We start from the raw sequence: 22,558 nt of genomic DNA on the forward strand, positions 1-22,558 counted from the left end.
TCCCTCACTGCCTTTATTTTCGCTTATGTATTATTTCCATAGATGTCTGTTGAAAGTGTATCCTCCCTTTAAGATGTGGTCCCTGTGAGGGCAAGAACATGTTGCATAGGGACTCAAGAAGTATCAGTTGAATTCGCAGGTAATATTTGTAGTCAATATTTAGTGGGCCTGTATACTATATCCCAGGTAGTTATAAGCATTCTACACGGGTTATGGCATGTATTCCTCACCACACTCCTTTATGGTAGGTACTCTTATTAACAACTCTCATTTCATAGATAAGCCTGCTGAGACTAAAAATTGAAGTCACTTGCAGAAAGTAACACAACGAGTAAATAAGGGATCTGAAATTTGAACCCAGACAGTCCTATTTCAGAGTCACCACACTAAAGATTGATGGTACACTAGGATTTATATGTTCCCTTGAGAGGGTAAAATTCCCTCTTGTTTTGAGGGGGAGACATTTAGGAATATGAATATGCACCGTGCAGCGGAAGGAACAGTGACAAGAATGGGGCAGGGGCAGTGGTCAAATAAGAGATAATGGCCTGAGCTCAGAGAAGGCGGGGACGATAAATATGGCACTGAGCCTTTATAAAGAGAGAGTCAGGCCTATCAGGCAGGGGAAGAGAAAGGGGGAAGGTAGAGAGGGGGGGAGCCCTTTGTCTACACAACATTATATTCAGTAAGTGCCAAGTTAGACAGCTTGAGGGATCTCATCTTTTCCCTCTGGACCTTTCCTGCTAACTTTGATTTTACTTCATTTTAGAAAGAGCTACTTTGTGAAGTGAGAGGGACTCACGTTAGATTTTAAAATAAGCTAATACAAATATCCAAACTCTCAACTTCTCAACTGTAAAATAGGTAAAACAATGTCAGCCTTATTAGGTGATTATAAGGATTAAATGAGAGAATTCATATAAAGTACCTGAAACAGTGCCCTATATGATAAACTCATGGAACGGAACTTTCATCAGAGAGGAGAAAGTTCTAAGTCAGGGACAGGTGAGGGAGGCAGAGACTCTGGAGAGCGCATACTAAAGATAATGTGGAAGACTTCATGAGACATTAGATAGAAATAAGGGAATTGAACTAGTGTCACATCATGGCCAGGAGAGGTTTGGGATGGTAAACCAGTTTTTGAATTAAAACAGCTCCGGAGGTGGTGACAGAAGACCACACAGAGCACTTGCTCAATTACTCTTTAAGAAACGAATGAATGCAGCAAGACACCTGTAGCACTCTTGGCTACAGCCCTTTGGCAGTGAGCTTCCTGTTGGTTTTGGGCTGTGTGAATCTTCTAGTTTCTGTCGTCCGGGAAAGCGTCTAATGTTGAGACCTCATTATTCACTAATACAAGAAACTGTGAATAATATTTCTTCCTAATGCTTAATTTTGTTTGGTTCTTCGTCTTTATAGTGGGCAGAGGCAAGAGGCGACTCAGAGTGTTCCATTTTGTTTTTGCCAACAGGATCAGTAAAATTTGGGGAAGGGAGAGCTTGCACCCATCAGCAAAGCTAAGTTTTCAGATTTATTCCTGTCTTCTCTAACTTATGGGAAATGAGTTTCTTTCCGCAATTAAATGCATTTATAATGAGAGTTTCATTACGATGTAGAGATGATATGAAATTATATTCTGTAGATCATCTTTGTGCAGCACTATTTTAAATTTCAGAACATATATATAGTTAGTTAAGTCTTAAAGGCATGAGTTTTGAAATCAGCTTTGTTTTCTAGCTTCTCTGCTGTGCCCTTGGTCAAGCTCCATAGCTTAGTTGAGCCTCAGGTTTCTCATCTTTAAAATGAGGTTATATCACCTCCTCTTCAACATAAAAGCACATTATATGATGGTTTGTTTTAATCTGGAGACAAGATACTTAAGGAGCCTACCCTCATGTCCTGCATACAATTAGGTGTGTAACAAAAGGTAACATGGCTACAGTACTTACAACTTTAACATTTCTCAACTGGGGAAGAAAATGTAAATTTGCTGGTTTACATAGGTAGGTAAAACGAATTCTTTATATTTCCCCATTAACCTCTGTAGTGGACTGTGGCTGAATCTATCCCACCCGTTGTAACAATGGGAGAGACTGATCCTCTGTTCCAGATGTGGGCCTGATTGCTATAAACCAGTCTTGGTGTTTCCCCTCCCCTTCCAGGGACTAGTTCAGGAATGGGAGGGCATAAGGCAACTGAACCAATGAAAAGAAAAGAAAGGTTTACTGGAGGATTTTGGGTTAAAAAAAAAAAAAGTCCCCATCTCTCCTTCTGGATGTGAATAAAGAAACCTGGAGCCTTGTTGCTACTGGTAGCCAGAACAATATATCACTGACAAGATTTTGGCTGGCTTGCTTGATATCTCTCTCTCTCTCTCTTTCACTTCCCATGCCTCTATGCATGCTTTGCACAGACCAGATACATTAAAGGTGGGTAGAAAATCAAAAAGGTATCATTAATAAAGTTCAAAATAGTAATTTCAATAATTTCAGATAAAATTCAACATAGGACAATAGTAAGGTCATGTATTATTCATATATATTTTTATATATGTAAGTATATATATGTTTTTATCTATATAAAATATAGATATATAGAAATATAGAGACAGTTTTCCAAAATCAATAATCCTGTAAGAATAATGTGATCCTACAGTAATTTTAATAAAAATGCCCTCCATTTATTTAAGTTACTTATGTTTTATCAAATGGCTTTCATGGCTTTTATTTCATTGTCTTCTACAACGTCAGAAGGAATCTGAAAGGCCAGGCAAGGACTTATCATCTCGCAGATTAACAAAATTGAGACACAGAGAAATTCTTTTCCCAAAGTTGCAGAACTTTTCAGAGGCTGAATTTGACTTTTGGCTTCTTGAATCCAAACTGTACTCTGCGGCTTGCTCTGCCAATGACAGAACTGAGGAAAGATATTTTAAAACAGCTTCACATGCAATCTGTGATTAAATTGTGCAACTCAGAGAGAGAAACCTAGGTTTAGGTTCCAGCTTTAGTTAGTCCCAGCTCTACCACTAACTAGCTTATATGACCCTGTGGAAGTTACTGACATTTCTGGGTTTCTTTGTCTGCATATAAAAATGAGACATCATGGGGTGCCTGGGTGGCTCAGTCATTAAGCGTCTGCCTTCGGCTCAGGTCATGATCTCAGGGTCCTGGGATCGAGCCCCGCATTGGACTCCCTGTTCCGCGGGAAGCCTGCTTCTCCCTTTCCCACTCCCCCTGCTTGTGTCCCCTCTCTCATTGTGTCTCTCTCTGTCAAATAAATAAATAAAATCTTTAAAAAAAAATGAGACATCACAAGAAAAAAATTGTAAGTATGTACAGTGATGGATGTTAACTGAACTTATGACAATCATTTTGCAATATATACAAATAACAATCATTATGTTGCAAACCTGAAACTAATATAATGTTAGGTCAATTATACCTCAATTTAAAAAAAAAGGAGCTAAAAAATGCAACTACAAGGAAAAGGAAGTGTTAATTAAAAACCACAAAAAATGATGTTGAGGTGAAGTTTCCTATCCTTACCCCCGAGAGAGGCACAAACTAGGCAAATGGACCAGCTGGTCCCCGCAACAACTACAGAAACTTCAGTCTAGTTCTTAAGGCAGCAGCCAATACTCCTTCAGGGTTGGACTCATTTGCATTCCCTGGGCTAGCTCCTTGCTATTGAGTGTGGTCTGGAGCTCAACAGCTTTGGCATCACCGGGAAGTTTGTTAGAAGTGCAGAATCTCAAGCCTCACCCTAGACCTACAGAATAAGAATCCGCACTTGAGCAAGATATGTAGATAACTTTGATGCACATTAAAGATTGAGAAGCACTGGGTTACATCATCTCTTAGATTCCCTTAAAGTTCTCAAAGTCAATGACTGTAGGACTGAAAAAAAAAAAGGAATTTTTTAAGGATCTTGGGTAGCTCTCCAAGGCTGCTAAGCCAGGTCTTCAACGTCTATACGGTAAAGGGGTAGAGGAGTTCACTGGTAATTTTTTGTGCTCCCTTTTCAGAATGCTGAATTAATCACAATCAAGGCACTGACTTGATTGGATAAACCCCAGGGGGACAGTGAACTGGAGAGGGAGCAATTAAATCCACTTCAACCAGGGATCCCTGTCCAGCGGTGGCCAACAATTCCTGTACATTTAGTCAATTACACAGTGAATTACTGCAGTGAGAATTTGCCAAATGCACCATCCACTCTCACAACCCAACCCTTGTTGGGAGACTGCTATTAATCTGACACAGCCTTATCAAACATCTCTCTGTTCCATCTTAACACCAAAGAACCCTTGGCTCTGAGATCTGCCGATGATGGTGGACAGTAAATGATTTAACTTTACAAAACGCAGGCTGTAGGTTGAATTAAGAAATGAAGAAATTATGAATTTAAGGAGACAGGAAAGAGCTATGGTGAGTGCTGTGAATTGTGTTAAGACTGATGAATCACAGACCTGTACCTGTGAAACAAATAATACATTATATGTTAAAAAAAAAAGAAGAAGAAGATAGCAGGAAGGGAAAAATGAAGGGGGGGGAAATTGGAGGGGGAGATGAACCATGAGAGACTATGGATTCTGAGAAACAAACTGAGGGTTTCAGAGGGGAGGGGGTGGGGGGATGAGTTAGTCCAGTGATGGGTATTAAGGAAGGCATATATTGCATGGAGCACTGGGTGTTATATGCAAACAATGAATCATGGAACACTACATCAAAAACTAATGATGTAATGTATAGTGATTAACATAACATAATAAAATAAAATAAAATAAAGTGTTAAAAAAAAGAATATCAAATCTAAGCTGATGCTTTGTTAAAGAATATCAGCTAGACTCTGTGTCAAATATTGAAAACCCTCAGATAATAATAATAAATAATAATAATAATAATAATAATAATAATAATAATAAAAGACCTGGTTGAAATCCCAGGTTTGCAACTCACTAGCTGTGTGACTGAATATGTTATTTCTCTCTGGACCTCAGCTTTTGTCATCGTTAAAATTTTAGAGGACTGTAAGAGTATCTAGTAACTCAATAAGCTTCAAACTTTCATGGGCATCAGAATCGTTTGGAGAATGTGCTAAAATTTAAATTCTTGGGTCATCAGAAATTCTGATTCAATAAATCCAGGAATGGGCTGGGGTTCCGCATTTCCTAAAGTATTGGTGATTCTGATGTTGTAGTCTGAGGATGACCCCCTATAAAATGCTACTATGGGACAGTGGATGGTAAAAATTCAAGTAAAGCACTTGTAAACTCTTGGTAAATGTTAGTTTTTTAGATATATTAGTAGTAGTTCAGAAGTGCTTTGTTCAACGTTACATACTGGGTAGGAGCAGGATGGAACAATTTCCAATGCACCAGAATGGTTTCCTGTTTACTAATATTTGTCAGAGTACTTTGTTGAAAAATGCAAGGGATTGAGGAAGGATGCAGATCAAATTATTATGTATTGTCAAGTCAGGGAGTGAAAGGCAGTGAGGCACAATGGGCAGGTTATGCCACAGAATTGGGGTCTTTGTTATTTAATTGCTGTGTGTCCGTGGACTAGTCAGTCTATTTCTCTGGGTATCAGTTTCTTCATTTATAAAATGAGAAGATCAATTCATATTCTTTTAAGGGTTAAAATACTGTTATTCTGTCATAGCTATGTATATCCTGGCAGGATAGAAGAGCTCCTTGTTCTTTTGTTTCCCCTGAAATGGAATGTGTCTTTTACTCTGTGAAGCTTTTCCAGAAGGTGCATTTAAAATTAACACCTCAGTAGCAAGAAACTCAGTAGCATGTATCACGTATACTATGTACTATTCATTCTGATTATGTCACATAATTTAAAAGAATATTATAGGGGCAGTGGACTGTTCCATCAGACTGATGGAGACAGTGCTTCTGAATTTAGAAACAAATCTTGAGAAATGGGAAAAGTCAGAGTTCTGCCCTTGCAATCCTTTTCACAATAGACATCAATTTTGAGGTTGCAATCCTTTTCACGATAGACATCAATTTTGAGGTTAGTGCTTAAGAAATGCTTACTTTCCAAGTACTTCCTCATATTTCCTCCTGCAATCCTTAAAACTATCTTTTGAGGGTAGAACAGTCAGCCCTATTTTACAAATTAGGAAACTGAGGCTCAGAGAGCTTTCTCAGGCTGACATATCTAATAAGTGAGAATTATGGGGCTTAAACACAGGACGGTCTCAAATTCAGAATCGAGTAGGTTTGATGAAGCCGGGTATGTCTGTGCTCTTAACAGCTGTGGTACTCTTCAAGAGCAATAATTTGATAAACTTGCTGAATGATCAACACATTTGTGATGTTCCTTCTAAATCTTGTCCCTTGTGAGAAAAGTTTAAGGCTGCCCTGCAGCTGGCTACAGTGAAGCGAGCAACGTGTATCTGAAAGACTCTCACAGGAATGCAGCCCATGTTGCTGGCATCAGGGGACCAACATTCTCAACTGCTGAAGTAAACAACCCTGACGTGAGTGAGGAAATGTGAAATGCTTCAGAAAGCAGTATTCACTGTTGAGGACTCTTACCACAGTGCACTCTCAGGGTGGCACCTGGGTTAGCAGGCTTGCGCTCCAGGATTCAGAGATGCTTACCCCGCTAGGGAGTCACAGCAGTATCTGGGACTCAGTGGAAGAAACTGGCTATGGGGTCTTTGAAGCTGGTTCAGCTTCCAGAAATTTTCTACAGCAGAAGTTAGTAGTAGTATTGAGAGGCAAAGAGACAGCTTATTTATTGCTGAGGGAGATTTCAAAATTATGTCAGGTTCCATTTTTGTTATGTCTCTCTTGGTGCTCTTTGCCAAAATTAAACAAGCATCAAGCAATTCTGTAAACCTTTTCTCAGCAGAGGCCATAAAAAACTCCTAATTTCTTTAGGAACACAAGACTTGCTGGAGGTTCTTTAATTGTTTTGCTTTGTTTTTAAATAATTTAATATTAATAGAAAGATGGTTACTAAAAATTTAATGCCAGTCCTTAATTCCCAGAGCTGCCCATGGAACACACAGTTTTCTATTTTTCAACAATTCATAATCTTTCCAGAGTTTTCTGAGTAATAATTGTATTCATTATACTACAACTGTTACTACATTTCCTAAAATCTGAGATTTTATTTTTATTTATTTATTTTTTTAAAGATTTTATTTATTTATTTGACAGAGAGAGACACAGCGAGAGAGGGAACACAAGCAGGGGGAGTGGGAGAGGGAGAAGCAGGCTTCCCACGGAGCAGGGAGCCCGATGTGGGGCTCGATTCCAGGACCCTGGGATTATGACCCAAGCTGAAGGCAGACGCTTAATGACTGAGCCACCCAGGCACCTCTAAAATCTGAGATTTTTAAAACTAAAAAATCCATTAATTTACTGGCAGGTTTTTATTAAGGAGAAAAGGAAAGAAATTACATGTTTACAGTATAGGTAAGTATCATACTAACTTCAGGAGCTCTTCAAAAGTGAAGCTTTGTCTTAAAATTGAAAACCATTGCATGTCTTTCCTTAAAGACTATGTTAATAATCCACAAGTTGTGCTTGACTTCCAGTACCGATTTAAGCAACATGGTACTTGTATATGTTAGCAGTACTGTATTTCGAATTCTAGAATGGAATGGAGCACCTGAAGAGGTAATGTATTACTAGTGCTTTGAAAAACCACAAAAGTATTGTATATATACTTTTTCTATTGTTTGCTAAATTTTGTTTACTGGCAACACGGGCCCTCTGACAGAACAAATATGTTTTCAAAATTTAACTCTTTGGTTGTGGTTCTCATTCTACCAAAAAAACCAGATTGAAGGGAAATGAGTCATAGTTGGTAAACATTGGCCTCCTTGTAGGACAGGAGATAACCAGTTTCTCTGATTAAGAAGGGACTCAACACATGATCCCAAGGTCCTGGGATGGAGCCCCCCACCGGGCTCCCTACTCTGCGGGAAGCCTGCTTCTCCCTCTCCCACTCCCCCTGCTTGTGTTCCCTCTCTGGCTGTCTCTCTTTGTCAAATAAATAAAATCTTAAAAAAAAAAAAAAGAAGGGACTCAACAGAGAAACTGACCAGGCAATGGACAAGAACATGGCAGTAAGATTCAAGAGGTTTTGGTCCTGAAAATGTGTTTCGTCAGTGAATGCCTAGGTGTCTGTTCCATTTACTCATTTATAAAATGGGTTATATTTACCCTCTATGTATCTGGTTATTTTTGAGATAATTGAAGCACATTGAAAAAGTATAAATACTATACCAGGGCACAATATTATCATAATCTAATGGACCTGCCTACTTGGCTACTTACTACCTTCTTTATAGCTTACATTTAATTTACATTCTGATTTATCCAATGTAAGAATTATATCTTATTTAGATGAGTTAACTTTAGAATAGGACTTGGATTCCTAGTACTTTTAGTTGTTCATAACCCAGGAAATTGTTTTATAATATTTCTCTCTATAGCCATTTTTCCACATTTTTCCAAAAGGAACATTATTAAATAAAATGGTTTTCTTTTTTAAGATTTTATTTATTTATTTGACAGAGAGAGAGACAGCAAGAGAGGGAACACAGCAGGGGGAGTGGGAGAGGGAGAAGCAGGCTTCCCACCGAGCAGGGAGCCCAATGAGGGGCTCGATCCCAGGACCCTGGGATCATGACCCGAGCTGAAGGCAGACGTTTAACGACTGAGCCACCCAGGCACCCCAAATAAAACGGTTTTTAACCATAGAGTATGATATAAACTCTGTGCAACTGTTTATAAATTTTAAATTAATAAGCAATTGCTTGTAGTAGAAATAAGTGATAGGAGGTTTAATCAAAAGGAAGCTATGGAACTAACGAATTTCAGGCAAGAAGGCTCAGTAAATATTCTAGAACCACATGATTTTTAAGGTGGTTGAGGTCTTGGAGATCACATCCTTATTTTGCAGGACAGGTTGACTTCTCGATATTATAAGTATGGCTTAAGTGTCAGAATTAAAACTTAAATCTCGAGTCATCTGAATTTCAGTTTGCTGCACCAAGTTAGAGGATTAATTTTTTCATGGGGAACTATATCTGCAGGGATCCATGGGCAGTGTTGCTATGGGTATGTTCAAGTTAAAAAAACAAAACAAAACAGTAGAGGTCTCTTTGTCTAACTGTATCACTGGTGACAACATCAACAAGAAAGTCAGACAGCCTGGGCTTGACTGCTCCCAAGGCAGACCAGTTACTATTCAGCCCACACCATTCTCTCCCTCTTTCTCTCTTCTTTCCTCCCTCTCCTTACTTCCTGCTCCCTTCCTTCCTTCTTTTTCTTTCTGATAGCAATAATTATTAGAATATAAGCAATAATTACCAAAAATGAGCATGTGCTATTTATATGTAATTGAGTTATTCTGGCTAAGTGATATATGAAGCATTGGGAAAAGTAGGAATTGTATCTGTGTGTGGTTTGTGTCTGTATGGGTGTGGTGGGTATGGTGAGTAAGTGTGTGTGTCTCTGTGTAAGAAAGAGAGAATGTAATAAATGGGTCATAGGCTCATACTGGCAAATTGAGTGGGAATATGTATATATATCACACTTACACCCTGTCTTAAATTTTAAAAGTAATATACACTCATTGTAACAGTTCAAACACTACAGAAAGATATAGAATGAAAAATGGAAGTCTTTTATCATCCCATCCCACTCTCCAAATGTAACCACTGGGAAAATGGATTTTTAACATGTAAAAATACAATAATGCTTGTGCTATTGGTTTTACCCCTGGAAAAATATAAAGTTGATCATTATCTTGCACTAACAATAATATATTATTTAAGATGGATTAAATGTAAAACACAAAGTAATCAAAAGTATGAAAAGGAAAAAAAAACTTTCAGAAAAATTCATTAGACCATATGCCTAACTTAGAGTTTCAAGAGGAATTTTTATACATTCCAGAAAATGCAGAAATTACAAAAGTATAAATAATTAGACAATATAAAAATTGAAAACTTGTTATGGAATGAGGGAGAACTTGGGAATAATATCTGCAATGCACATACTAATAAATGGTTAGTATATTTATTATATTTAGACCTCTTGAAACTGAAAAAAGAGAAATGGGTAAGAGTAATCATAGACAAGGGGCTCCTGGGTGGCTCAGTCTGTTAAGCATCTGACTTGGGCTCAGGTCATGATCTCAGGGTCCTAGGATCAAGACTGGTGTTGGGCTCCCCACTCAGTGGGGAGTCTGCTTGTCCCTCTGCCTGCTCCCAATGCTCTCTCTCTCTCTCAAATAAATAAATAAAATCTTAAAAAAAAAAAAAAAGAGTAACCATAGGCAACTCATAGGGAAGCTGATTTCACCACATAACTATATGAAAAGTTATTAAATTGCTTAAGAAATGTGGGAAATACAAGTTAACATAAGATTATACCCATAATAAATTGTGAAGAACAATCAATAATCAATACTGTTGAAGGGAAAATGAGAAAGAGAATCTGCTCATATAAAAGTATAAACAGATGAAACAGATGCATGAAAAAAAATGACTATAGGGACACCTGGGGGGGCTCAGTCACTTAAGCGTCTGCCTTCGCTTCAGGTCATGATCCTGGGGTTCTGGGAGGTCCTGGGATCCAGCCCTGTGCTCAGCTTCCAGCTTAGCGGGGAGTCTGCTTGTCCCTCTGCTCCTCCCCCCCTGCTGGTGCTCTCTCTCTCTCTCAAATTAAAAAAAAAAAAATCTTAAAAAAATGATTATAAAACATTTTGATTGTTTTTCCCCTCAAAAAGTGGGATTTTTTTTTTTTTTTTTTTTTTTTTTTTTTTATTTATTTGAGACAGAGAGAATGAGAGAGAGAGAGCACATGAGAGGGGTGAGGGTCATAGGGAGAAGCAGGCTCCCTGCCGAGCAGGGAGCCCGATGCGGGACTCGATCCAGGGACTCCAGGATCATGACCTGAGCCGAAGGCAGTCGCTTAACCAACTGAGCCACCCAGGCGCCCCAAAAAGTGGGATTTAAAAGTGGGATTATTAATTGAAAATAACCATATGCTTTAAAAAGCAATTAGTAATTAGAAAGAAGACAAAAAATTATGTTCCTTGTGAAAAGAAAAGCTTTACCTGATGAGAATGATAAGAGAAAAAGAAAAATACAGAAATTAAACATTTTTACAAGCTCAAATATATTATTCTTTTCTGGATTCTAGATTTCCTGTCTTATTTTACCTAATCCATGTTTATTAAAATATTTATACATGATTTTCTGCTTTTTATGTATCTTTTCCTCTTTAAAAAATATCTAGCTCTTTAATTTATCTAGAATTTAATCTGGAGGAAGGGGTAGGTTAGATGTATGGTATTACATTTAAATATCCCCAAATGGTCAGACCATCCAATTACTCACCACTGTTTATTAAATAACTCACATCTCCCTGTGATATTAAATGATACTTTTATTAATAATTTAATTTTCTAATGTTTCTAAGACAATTTCTGTGCTCTTCATTTAGATGGCACTGATTCAGTACTATACTGCATTAATCACTCTGGTTTTATAATTCATTTAAACTTCTGGTAAAGCTATTCTTTTCTTATTTTTTTTCACTTTCCTGATTCTTCACATGTATTTTTTTCTTCCAAAAAAACTTTAGAATTACTCTATCAAAGTTCTAAAACAAACCACTAAAGATCAAAGCTTCAAAGGAAGCCATTGGTCATCCAATGGGATTTCACTAAACTCATAGAATAATTTAGAAAAAAACTGATTCTCTTAAAATGTTAACTTTTTTAAAAAAGCAATTTTTTAAACAAATTTTTCTTTCATCAAAAACATTACTAGTAATAAAAGGGCTCTTTCCTTTCCTTCCAATATTTTTATTATTGTTTATATACACTTTATATAGAAAAGCTGTGAAAACTTCCCTTTCTCCTTTCTCATAAGGTTTCTAAAAGTTTCTCCCAGAATTTTTTTCTTTTTTTTTTTTTTTTTTGCTAAGAGTGAAATCCTTTTTCCTCCTTTTCTAACATTCCTTATTTTTTCTCATGTAGTTTCACTGGCTAATAATTTTTATAAAATTAAATAATAGTGTGATGGTAAGCATCCATTTCTTGTCCCTGCCTCTACTTTTCCACCCTAAGACAAAATGTAAGAGAGAGCTTTTGGTTAGATGAAGAGAAGTAAAGAAACAGCAAGAAAAATACCCATCATTTCCCAATTTCCTAAGGGATTTTAAATTTACAGCCAAAAATGAATACTGAAATCAATAGATACCTTTGAATGTCTCTTGGCAATCTACTGAAAGGATGAAAAAATTTTCACCTTTTCAATGTATTAATATGGTAAATTATATTATAATTTTATTTTGAAATGACTGTGCTTATGTTGCAGTTTGCTTTTAATATTTTTTGGGTTAAACTTGATATTTAAAGATTTTTTTTCTCCACTGAAATATTCATTGATAAAGTGGATTCATAGCTTTTTTTCATATACTTTTGTTTTTCTCAGATATGGTTTTGGCACTGGAAGCATTTGCTTATAATATTTGACAAGATTTATTGCTGAAGCCTTCTGGCTGGAGTGGGGTTACATTGTTTTGTCAGTTTTCTTAGTTTTATCTTTGGTAATTGCTCTGTTTTTATTTTCTCTTTCTGCTAGGTCAGTTTGCTAATTTATATTTTCTAAGAATATCATATATTTTATCCACATTTTCTAAGATCTTTGCATAATTTTCTTTTAATTTCACCTTTAAAAAAAACAATTACGCCTTTAAAAAATTTCTACTTTGGCTCCTTCTTTGCTTCTTTAATAAGCTTTTCCTTGATCAATTATTTCCCTATTTTACTTATTTTTTTAAAAGAACTGATTTATTTATTTTTTAAAATTTTATTTATTTATTTGTCAGAGAGAGTGAGAGAGCACAAGCAGGGGGAGTAGCAGACAGAGAGAGAAGCAGGCTCCCCGCTGAGCAAGGAGCCTGACATGGGACTTGATCCCAGGACCCTGGGATCATGACCTGAGCTGAAGGCGGAGCTCAACCCACTGAACCACCCAGGTGTCCCTAAAAGAACTGATTTATTTGTACATTATTTTATTTTGATTTTCTATTTTGTTAACTTATAATTGATCTTGATGAATTACCTTCTGCTTCTTTTAGATATATTGTTGATCTTTTTTTAACTTTTTGAATTGTGCATTTAATTCACTTTTTAAAATTACTTGCTAGAAATGTGTTTGAAACTATAACTCTCCCACTATTACTTTAACCATATCCCTTGGAATTAATTATATAGTATTTTAAATTGCCATTATTTTCTAGATGTTCTTCAAATTAATTTTTATTGTATCTTTGACACATGAGTTGTATAAAAATGAGGTTATACAACTAATAAACTTTATTAAATACATGACTCAGGTAATGTTTCTATCATTTTCTCTTTTTATTTCCTATCATTTTATTTGGATGCTGTTTCAATTTTAATTTTATGAACTACATATAAATTATTAATCAATGATAACACCTTTATTTTGGATTGCAATTTTTATAAAATATCTCTCAGTCGATATATTTTACCTCCAATTCATCCTTATAACCTAATAATAGTCATAATATTAATACTATTAAAAAGTAATACTATGCAATCCTCAGTTATCCTCAGACTTGCATTCGCCCCATTTGGTTTTGCCTATGACTTTACAAAGAATATTTCTCAATACCTTTACTTTAAAGGTGTCTCTAATAAATAGCATTTTGTTGGGTTTAGTTGCTTGATTTAATCTAAGAATATTACTCTTCTGATAAAGTTGATTAGGTGCTCTACTTATAGCAGTTAAGACAAGTTTGGTTTTAATTCTATCACCTTAATTTATGCTCTAAATTTGCTTTTAAGTTGTCCTTATCTTTTCTTCTGACATCTAGCTTTAGATGGCTTATCTGCAACTTTCTTTATCTCCTTCTTATTATCTAAGGTTTGTATACGATGAATTGTCAGTTCATCATACTGATCCTGATCCTTAAACTTTATGTTTCAGTGGATACGACAGATCTGGGAGATAAAATGCAGATTCCTCAGCTGTCCCACTAAAAATTGTGATTTACGATATCTCAAGTGGAATCTACTTTTTAAGCGAGCACCCCAGATGATCCTAATGTAGGCAGTCTATGGTACACCCTTCAAGAAACACAGTCGTAATAATCTATGTTAATTTTAAACATATCCTTAATCTTCAACTTCTTGATTCATAAACTCTAAAGAAAAGAGTAAATGTCGAGTCCTTGCTATGAACTAGGGAACAATACTTTCTCCCTCTTCAAAAATACATATCCTGATTTATTCTTTTTATATAGTATTTAGTTTTTTAAAATAATTGAATTATCTTTTATTCTGTAACTTTAATTTCTGGAGCTGTTTAGCTTTAGATTGACATGCTGTCTTTAGTTCTGAATGCTTAGCACACTGGCTTTTCCTAGTCTAAATTTCCTTACTTTGACTATCTTTAATTGGGGTGAGACTTTTTTATGAAACTTTTTTATTTTATTTATTTATTTATTTATTTATTTATTTATTTATTTATATGAAGCTTTTTAAATAAGGTGTCATGGATGCTCTGTTCACTAAACCTTGGATACTGAGGATAGTTTATTTTCTTTTGCCTTTATCTATCAATAATAATATTCTTAGGTTACATTTTCTCCCCTCAGAGCCCTGTAACGTTTTTGCATTATTTTACAAAATTTAATATTGCTATGGAGTAGTTTGAGTCCTAACTTTTTTTTTCCTTCCTTGTAGATCATTCACTATTTCTGACTGGAAGTTTAGTAATGTCAGAAGAATATAATAAGGTGGAAATGAGATTGTATAATTTTTACCTTGGAACCCAGTACATCCTTTTGGCTTACTGATTAATTTCATTGCAGCTATGTATAAATATATAATGTCTAGCATATTTGTTAAGAGTGTAGCTTGTAGTCATATTTTCTGTTCAACCATTTTTTAGCTGTCTAAACTTAAGCAAGTTAATTACACACTCTGGGTCTCAGTTCTTCATCTGTAAAATTATAATTACTACAACAAAGGATAATAATAAGAACTATGTCATGTCATAATATATGTAAAGTGTTTAAAAACAGAAAAGGCATTCAATAAGTATTCATTATTATAATTATTGACATCAGATTTTTTCTGTTCCATTTTATTCCATTCTATACTAACAACATGATTCTGCATATTTAATCTCCTGTACCTGTTTTACATATTTATTATGTCTTTTTCTAAGTGGTTTTTCTCTCTGCATCTCTCTTCTCTCCATTTGGCATGATGTTCTACAATCTGAACTCTTGTTTTACTGCATTGATTCTTTGCCACGCTTACTCTCTTTCTTACTATTTTAGATTCAGTTACTAGTTTCTACAGAGATTGCTTTGTCTTCATTTTTGCCTTCTTAATCACCTCCTAGCACCTTGTTTATCATCCCATCCTTGATCTTTTGTTTCATACTCTCTTCCAATTTTTGGTGAGAAAAAGCTTTTTTTAGGGAAATTTTAATTTTTCCCGAAGTATTTTTTTTCCAGTAAGAGTTATCTGTCTTTAGCATCCTGACTTCCTTTCTTTCTCTACCTAAGAAGATAGAGTCATTTATAGTTTTCTTACAGAGCTGCCATGCTGTTTCCTTGCTTAGATGTGTTTAATGGTTCCCCCATTTGTTCAAATATAGCTTGGGTGGGTTTGCCTGGATTCTGCCTGCAAGAATACTGACCCTGCTTATGCGTCTCTGTCTCTCTGTAGAGCTTCAGTTTGAGTTGAGTGTTGATTGTTTTTGTTTTGTTCTTTCTATTGCTATTTTATTCTCTATGGCTTTTGAATAGAGAGGACATAGGTTTTGGATTCTTCTACCTTCACTTCCTAACACTTTTTCAATTGGATGCCGGCATCAGTTTTCTGTCTCTCTGTCATTTTAAGGGCTGGGTGACATTGTGTGTGTGTGTGTGTGTGTGTATGTGTGTGTACTGCCCCGCTCTCATAAGGTGCTGGTAGGTATGTAAACTATAGCAGAACTTTACTAGGGAACAACTTGGCAATAATGTATCACCATTTTAAAGGCAGGTACTTTTTTTTACCCAGCAATTCCATTTTAAGCAGTGTATCAGGAATCAATGGTGTACAAACATGTAGCAATGGAATGCTTAGTGTTGTTTATAATGGAAAACCACTTGGAAACAATGTAGATATTTATATTGTGACGAGAACGATAGGTTCTGGTTACATAAATTATGGTACATATATCAATAAAGTATCTTGTAGCTACTAGAAATGATGTATATTTATACTTGAAGTACAAAAAGGGAAGTGGAAAATAGCAGTATACACAATAGCAGGGCATAATTCTTTAAATAAAAGTATGTCATGTGAATAAAAGGCAATTTTAACAATGATTATGCCTGGGTATGGCGCTACAGACAGTTTTCATTGTCTTTTATACATTAAATAAATCATGAATTAGTTTTATAATTAGAAATATAGTAACAGAACTAAGAAAAAAAGAAAAAAATGAGAAAGATATACATTCTCTACTACCATCTCCAGAATAATAGCCACTATTTATTAAGTGCTCTTTGTCTGGTACTATATAAGGCCCTTAACATAATTATCTCATTTAATCCCCTCAGCAGCTCCATGAGGCAGAAATTAGTGTTTTAGTTTTCAGTTGAGTAACCTGAAGGGTGGAAAGGTTAAGCATATCTAATGTCACACAGCTCATAAAAGACCATGCCTGAATGTAAACCCAGTTCAGTCTGATTCTAAAAGCCACCATTTTCCCAGTGGACCCTATTGCCTCGGAGGACTGTCACATACATCTTGATGTTTTTACAGGTTACATATTTAATAGATCATTATTCAAACTTTTGAACACCAGTCCTTATTTCATACACTAAATTTGAACTTAAAAGAGAACTTGAAGGACAGAATAAAGACATACCCAACAAAAAAAAGCATTAAAGCAGAAGACATTAAGATTCATATTTCAATGTAAATGATTGAATATTCTCTTTAACATAATGTTTAAGGAAATAGGGAAAGAGTTCTTAACAAATTAGGATCTAAATCATGGCATTAGAGTATCATTAACTCTTTCAAACCATCAGTTGAAAAACTGAATGCACCAAAGAGGCAACTTGTCTTTGAAATAACCTCACAATCTGGGGATTTTCCTGAATTTTCATGTAACTTTACCCAGTCACTAGAACAATCATGCAGTATACTTTGGTTTTGGTTTTGAAAAATACAATATTCTTCAATTGTTTTCATCATAAACCCAAATTCCAACTGTCAAACATGTTTTCTTCTAAATGATTAGCCTTCTATCCAGAATACTGCCCAACCAAATCAGTCTACTTCAATTTTTAACAAGAGTAGCTAGAGTTAAAAACAAGAACAGCATCAACAACACAAATAAGATAGCCTAGGAGAACAGACACAGTAGAGGCTGGATGTTTAGGGAACTAGGACTAAATTAGTGATGGCAAAATGTCAAATATCTCTTCTCCTGGAATCTACCTAATACCATTTATCAGACTCTGTTACTATGGATACCACAACAAGTAATAAAGTTGAAAGGCAGGTTAAAACACCATAACAGAGTAGTAATTTAATAGATAAACCATACCTTTCTCCCACCCCAAAGGCAATAAAAATTTGGAACTGAGGAATCTTGGGTCAGAACAGTAAAATTAGAGAAGAACATGATACTCAGAGGATACAATAACAGCTTATTAAGCATCAAGTCCTCATAGGAAAGATTTACAAGCATTCACTATCATTCACTGTCTCACCAAGAAATAGAAATTTTTAAAAAATGTAGTTGGATAAGTAGTGGATGATAAGGTAGAATGGGGACAATTCTCCTCCTCCTGGAGTGGAGGGCAATATGAATGACAATTTGCCAATTAAGAATTGCAAACACATGAGGATTCAGAAACTAAACTGTAAGTATTAGCAAAAAAAAAAAAAAAAAAAAGGTTTTCTTTGGAATTAATTTAAGTCAAGAGCTATAACAAAGAACAATCTCAATTATTGCCTTTTACCTATCATTATAATAATGCTGAGTCCACCAAGGTAATAGTTATTTGTAAAATATATAACAATAAAGCAACAAGGACTTGATGCAAACATAACATTCCTAGACATAAATTAATAATCTACGACAGAAAATATAGGTCCTTAAATTTTGAGCCAACCAATAGAAGGATGTATAATTCTCTACCTATTCCACTAACCAAAAGAAACACAAGAAAACTAAGAAATGCCACAGTATATAATGACATTCTATTCTCTCAATACAAATGAAAAGGAATCTCAAAATATGATGCACTTGGTTTCTTTCTCTAGCACAAGAATAATGACTGAATAGAACACTGAAGCTTAGGCTCATCATAGCTATATTAAAAAAAAAAAAACAGGAAAATTCCATTTAGGTCTCGTGAAAACATTTAAGTTATTTCCAAGTCTCTGTGGATATAAGTCCATAGGTTATCTGCAAAGACCCCATACATTATTTTACAGGGAACAGCTAAACAAATTGGCTCCAACAAAAATACAAATAAATGGATTAAAAACTGGCTATCTAACCGTATACAGAGAGAAATCGTAATTGGTAGTCCGTCTAGTTGGGGAGAGGTTTCCAGTTGGGTCCCACAAGGATCGATATTGGGTCCCATTTTGTTTAATATCTTTATAAAAAATCTGGAAGACAAAGTAGAGAATGTGCTAATTAAGTCGACTGATGCCAGTAGAATAGGATTTGTGGTTAAAGTAAATTGGATATAGATAAATGCTACTGGTCTTTAGAAAGACTGATGCTAACAGAGAGTAGGATTTTGAATTAGCTGTATTTTTTTAATGTATCATTTAAAAAAATCTAATTCCAAGCACTAGAAATAAATAGATTTAAAAAGTTTTAGTAGCTTTGCATTACCAAAAATTAGGCACAATGGATAAAGGCAACACAGAGACTCGCAACACCTATGAACACAGAATAAAGAATGCTCCCCAAATGGAGATCTTTTTGGCACAGCTCTATTTGGAAAACTGGTGGTTATGGGTCCCTCATTGCAATTAAGATATTGGAGGCTTTTCAGATATGTAGGAGTCAAGGTGGTGAAATGGCAGGAGTAACTAAATTCTCAAATATACATATACTTAGTTATTGGCAGCAAAATAAACAATGAACAACATAAAGCTTAAAAGAAAGGAGAGTTGAAAACTTGAAGGCATAAGCAAGAAAAGGAAGTGAAATTAATCAAGAGCAAATTCTATAAGGAAACATACACACACACACACACACAAATAGAAGAATGCAAGGGATAATAGGAAGGACTCTCCTAACACTAGGATAGAGATTTTATATATATATAATATATATATATATTATATATATATATATTGTTTTGCTTTGTTTTTTAATTAACAACTCTAGAAGATACTTGGAAAAAATATTCAGTAGACCTCTTTTTGGTTTGAGGTTTATTTAAAATTCTTAGTATTTTATGACTTAATTTGTCACATGAAGACAATGAAAGTGATACAGTTTGTTGGCCATGGACTCTAGTGTGTAAACAGATGTTTTGTTTTTTTTTTTCAGGTGAAGTCAACTGAATTGAATATATGGAGTAATGTGGAATCAGGTTTTAAATTTTATTTTGTTTTTGTACTTGCTAGCATAGCAGAATGTATACCAGATATAGACTGGAAAATCCAGATCAAGTCTCAGAAATTTTATTAATTTTGTTATGCAACCTTGGGTATTTTACTCTCCTTAAGAGCCTTAGTTTTTGCATCAATTAAATGGCAAGATAAGAATTGTTTTAAGAGCTGCATATACTCTTGTTAAATTAAAAATTTACAGGAAACCAATACAGAGATTAGAAAAATGTGGAAGTATGCCCTCGAAGCAACAGTTGGCTCCCACTTGGCTAGGGTTCCCATATTCATCCCTCCCTGACCTCAGGACAGAGCCCAGTTTAAAAATCACTTTAGATGATCTGACATGCTGCCTGCGTCTCTAGGAAACCATCAAGAGAAGCTGAAAAGGTCAATCCCTCTCCTAGTGACTGAATTTTCCAGAGCATCCAACAATCCTTAGCTGATTATATGTGCCCCAGCTTTAGGACAAAAAAAAAAAAAGAAAAAATTAGAATTACAGTTGAAAAGAAGGGACATTCTTGATAAGAAATAGAGTGGCATTATTCATATGCCAACACAAAAGAAAGTGATGTGCAATCAGAGCCCTATGTAGATCTCTAATCCTTCATGCTGGGTTAAAAAAGAAACCATGGGAGTATGGAATGTGAGATGGTCACCTTTTGTTTTAATCAAATCAAGATGGCTCTAAGTTTTCTGGCCTAAGAAATGATAAAGTTTGTAGCTGGTTTGCTATAGATTTTATAGCTAATACCTGTTGAAAAATTATTTCCTTGCACTGACTTTAAAACTTCTAACATGACACATTCCTCTGCAGATAGTACTCTCTTTTAGGAATGGGATTTCACCCTATATGCTATATATTTACACTGTAAAATACACAAACATTGGCAATATGTCTGGAGACTATAAATTTTACTTTAAAAAGTAATAATCCCTATCATTTATAATATTTTAATATTTTATTAGTATTTACCTTTTAGAGTATTTACCATTTATTGAGGACTATGTTATCCTCTCTACACATGATCACAAATAATCTTCATAATAACTTATGAGAGAGGCATTAACCCCATTTTTACAGATGAAGAAACTGAAGGGTCAGAGAGGCTTGCTTGCTTCCTTGCTTATTTGTTTGTTTATTACGTACTGTCACACAACTGTAAGTGGATGGTAAATGCTGGACCTGACTGACTACAAAATACTTGTTTAGAACTGTTGTGCTAATTATAACTCCTGATGTCTTGATATTATACATCTTGATTGAAGAAAGTGGAGAAACCACTTGTATTTAAGAGATTTAAGAACAGGACAAGCATCTTATATTTTTCTGGGCCTCAGTTTCCTATGTTTGAAACTAGAGGATTGGATTACAGTAGGGTTTTTTAACCTCAGCATTATCGACATTTGGGGCTGGATAGTTATTTGTTATGAGGAGGCTGTTCAAAGCACAGAAGGATGTTTGGCAGCATCCTGGGCCTCTATTCACTAGATACCGATAACAATTCCCTCCTCCCAGTTTTGACAATCCAAAATGTCTACAGACATTGTCAAAAATCCTCTGGGGGAAAAATCACCTGTTTTTGAGAACCACTGTTCTAGAAGAACTCTGATATCTTTTTTGTTCTCTCATATTCTATGCTCTGAATTGTAGGTCCAACTTCAGCCAAGAGGATGGGCTTTTTACCATTGTGGGGTATTCGCCCAGTGAACCATTCTCTATCTCATCTCAGTACATTGAATTTAAATTCTGAAGCTCTCCAGATTCAGTTTGCTATAAAACTGCCACTCTCTGGCTCTTAAATTTATCATTTAAATGCAAATTGCCATAAAAAAATAGGGTAGATGAAAGTTAAAAGAGATCAGATGTTATCTTATTAAGTCAGCATTTCATTAGGCAATTGATTTAGAATCATTTCAAACTGCAGTCCTATGAGACAGTTTTACTTATTTGTTTGTTTGTTTGTTTATTTATTTAACTAACACTACAATATCAGAAAAATCATAGAATGGATTTAAAAAGCATTCTTTCGTCTGACAGCTTGAGAGAGCCATAATGCTAGGTTGGAATCTACTGACAGATTCTAATAAGTGAAAACTCAGGTACTGTAAAGAAATTGACAATTTTCTAGACCCGTGGTTCATTAGCTTTTAAAGGTCATACTTAAAATTTGCATCATTACAAATATCATCTCCCAGGGAAGGAGTGCCTTTTCTTAGAGAATAGCCCCCCCCAAAAATGAGACCTATGGATATGTGAAAACATTAGTCAGTTAGAAGCTCTCATTGTGTTTGCTCCAAATAAAATTCAACTGTAGAGATTATTTATGGTGTGCTATCCTTGGAAATCACTTGAAGATAGAAATATTAAAATGTCAATTAAATAATAATTGATAATTCCAGATGGTTTAAAAGTATTACTGTTTTCCTAGTTTCATCACAGTGAACTATTTATTAAATTTAACACTATGCACTACTTTATAAACATTATTTATGGCAGATACTAAAATAAGACCTTATTTTTTTGTCTATTTTGAAGGATTTAAATTTGGACTATGGGAAAATACATTTATAAATATTCTGTTTAGTCAGAAAGTTTGATAGAGGAAGCCAGGTGAAGTCACATTTGGATAGTAAAAAGGGATGGATGCATTGGGACTGCTGTCAAAAACCTCAAAATGGAGATTCTAAATCTTGACTGCAAATTAGAATGACATTTGAAGAGTTTTTAAAAGTTATGATGTCCAGGCATTAAGAATTTCTGGGAAAGGAATCAGGCTTCAGTATTTGTTAATGCTCTCCCAGTCAGTCAATTGGGCACCCAAGGTTGAGAACCATTGCCTTAAAGACTAAACAGGGTTTAGAGCTGCATGGAAACTGTT

General features: G+C 35.1%; 1 protein-coding gene across 3 annotated transcripts in view; it reads right to left on the reverse strand.

Annotated features, from left to right (window-relative positions):
* Positions 1-22,558, reverse strand: part of GABRB2 (gamma-aminobutyric acid type A receptor subunit beta2) — a 240,726-nt gene that overhangs the window by 16,888 nt on the left and 201,280 nt on the right. For 2 of the 3 annotated variants that reach the window (XM_036081030.2, XM_036081029.2), the window contains exon 10: positions 18,606-18,719. The exons of the other annotated variant lie outside the window; for it this stretch is intronic. In XM_036081030.2, the coding sequence (XP_035936923.1) occupies positions 18,606-18,719 (114 nt within the window). The remainder of the gene's footprint in view (positions 1-18,605; positions 18,720-22,558) is intronic. 3 annotated transcript variants of the gene reach the window in all.

The sequence above is a fragment of the Halichoerus grypus genome, chromosome 2 (assembly GCF_964656455.1).
Source record: "Halichoerus grypus chromosome 2, mHalGry1.hap1.1, whole genome shotgun sequence".
NCBI classification, from domain to species: Eukaryota; Metazoa; Chordata; class Mammalia; order Carnivora; family Phocidae; genus Halichoerus; species Halichoerus grypus.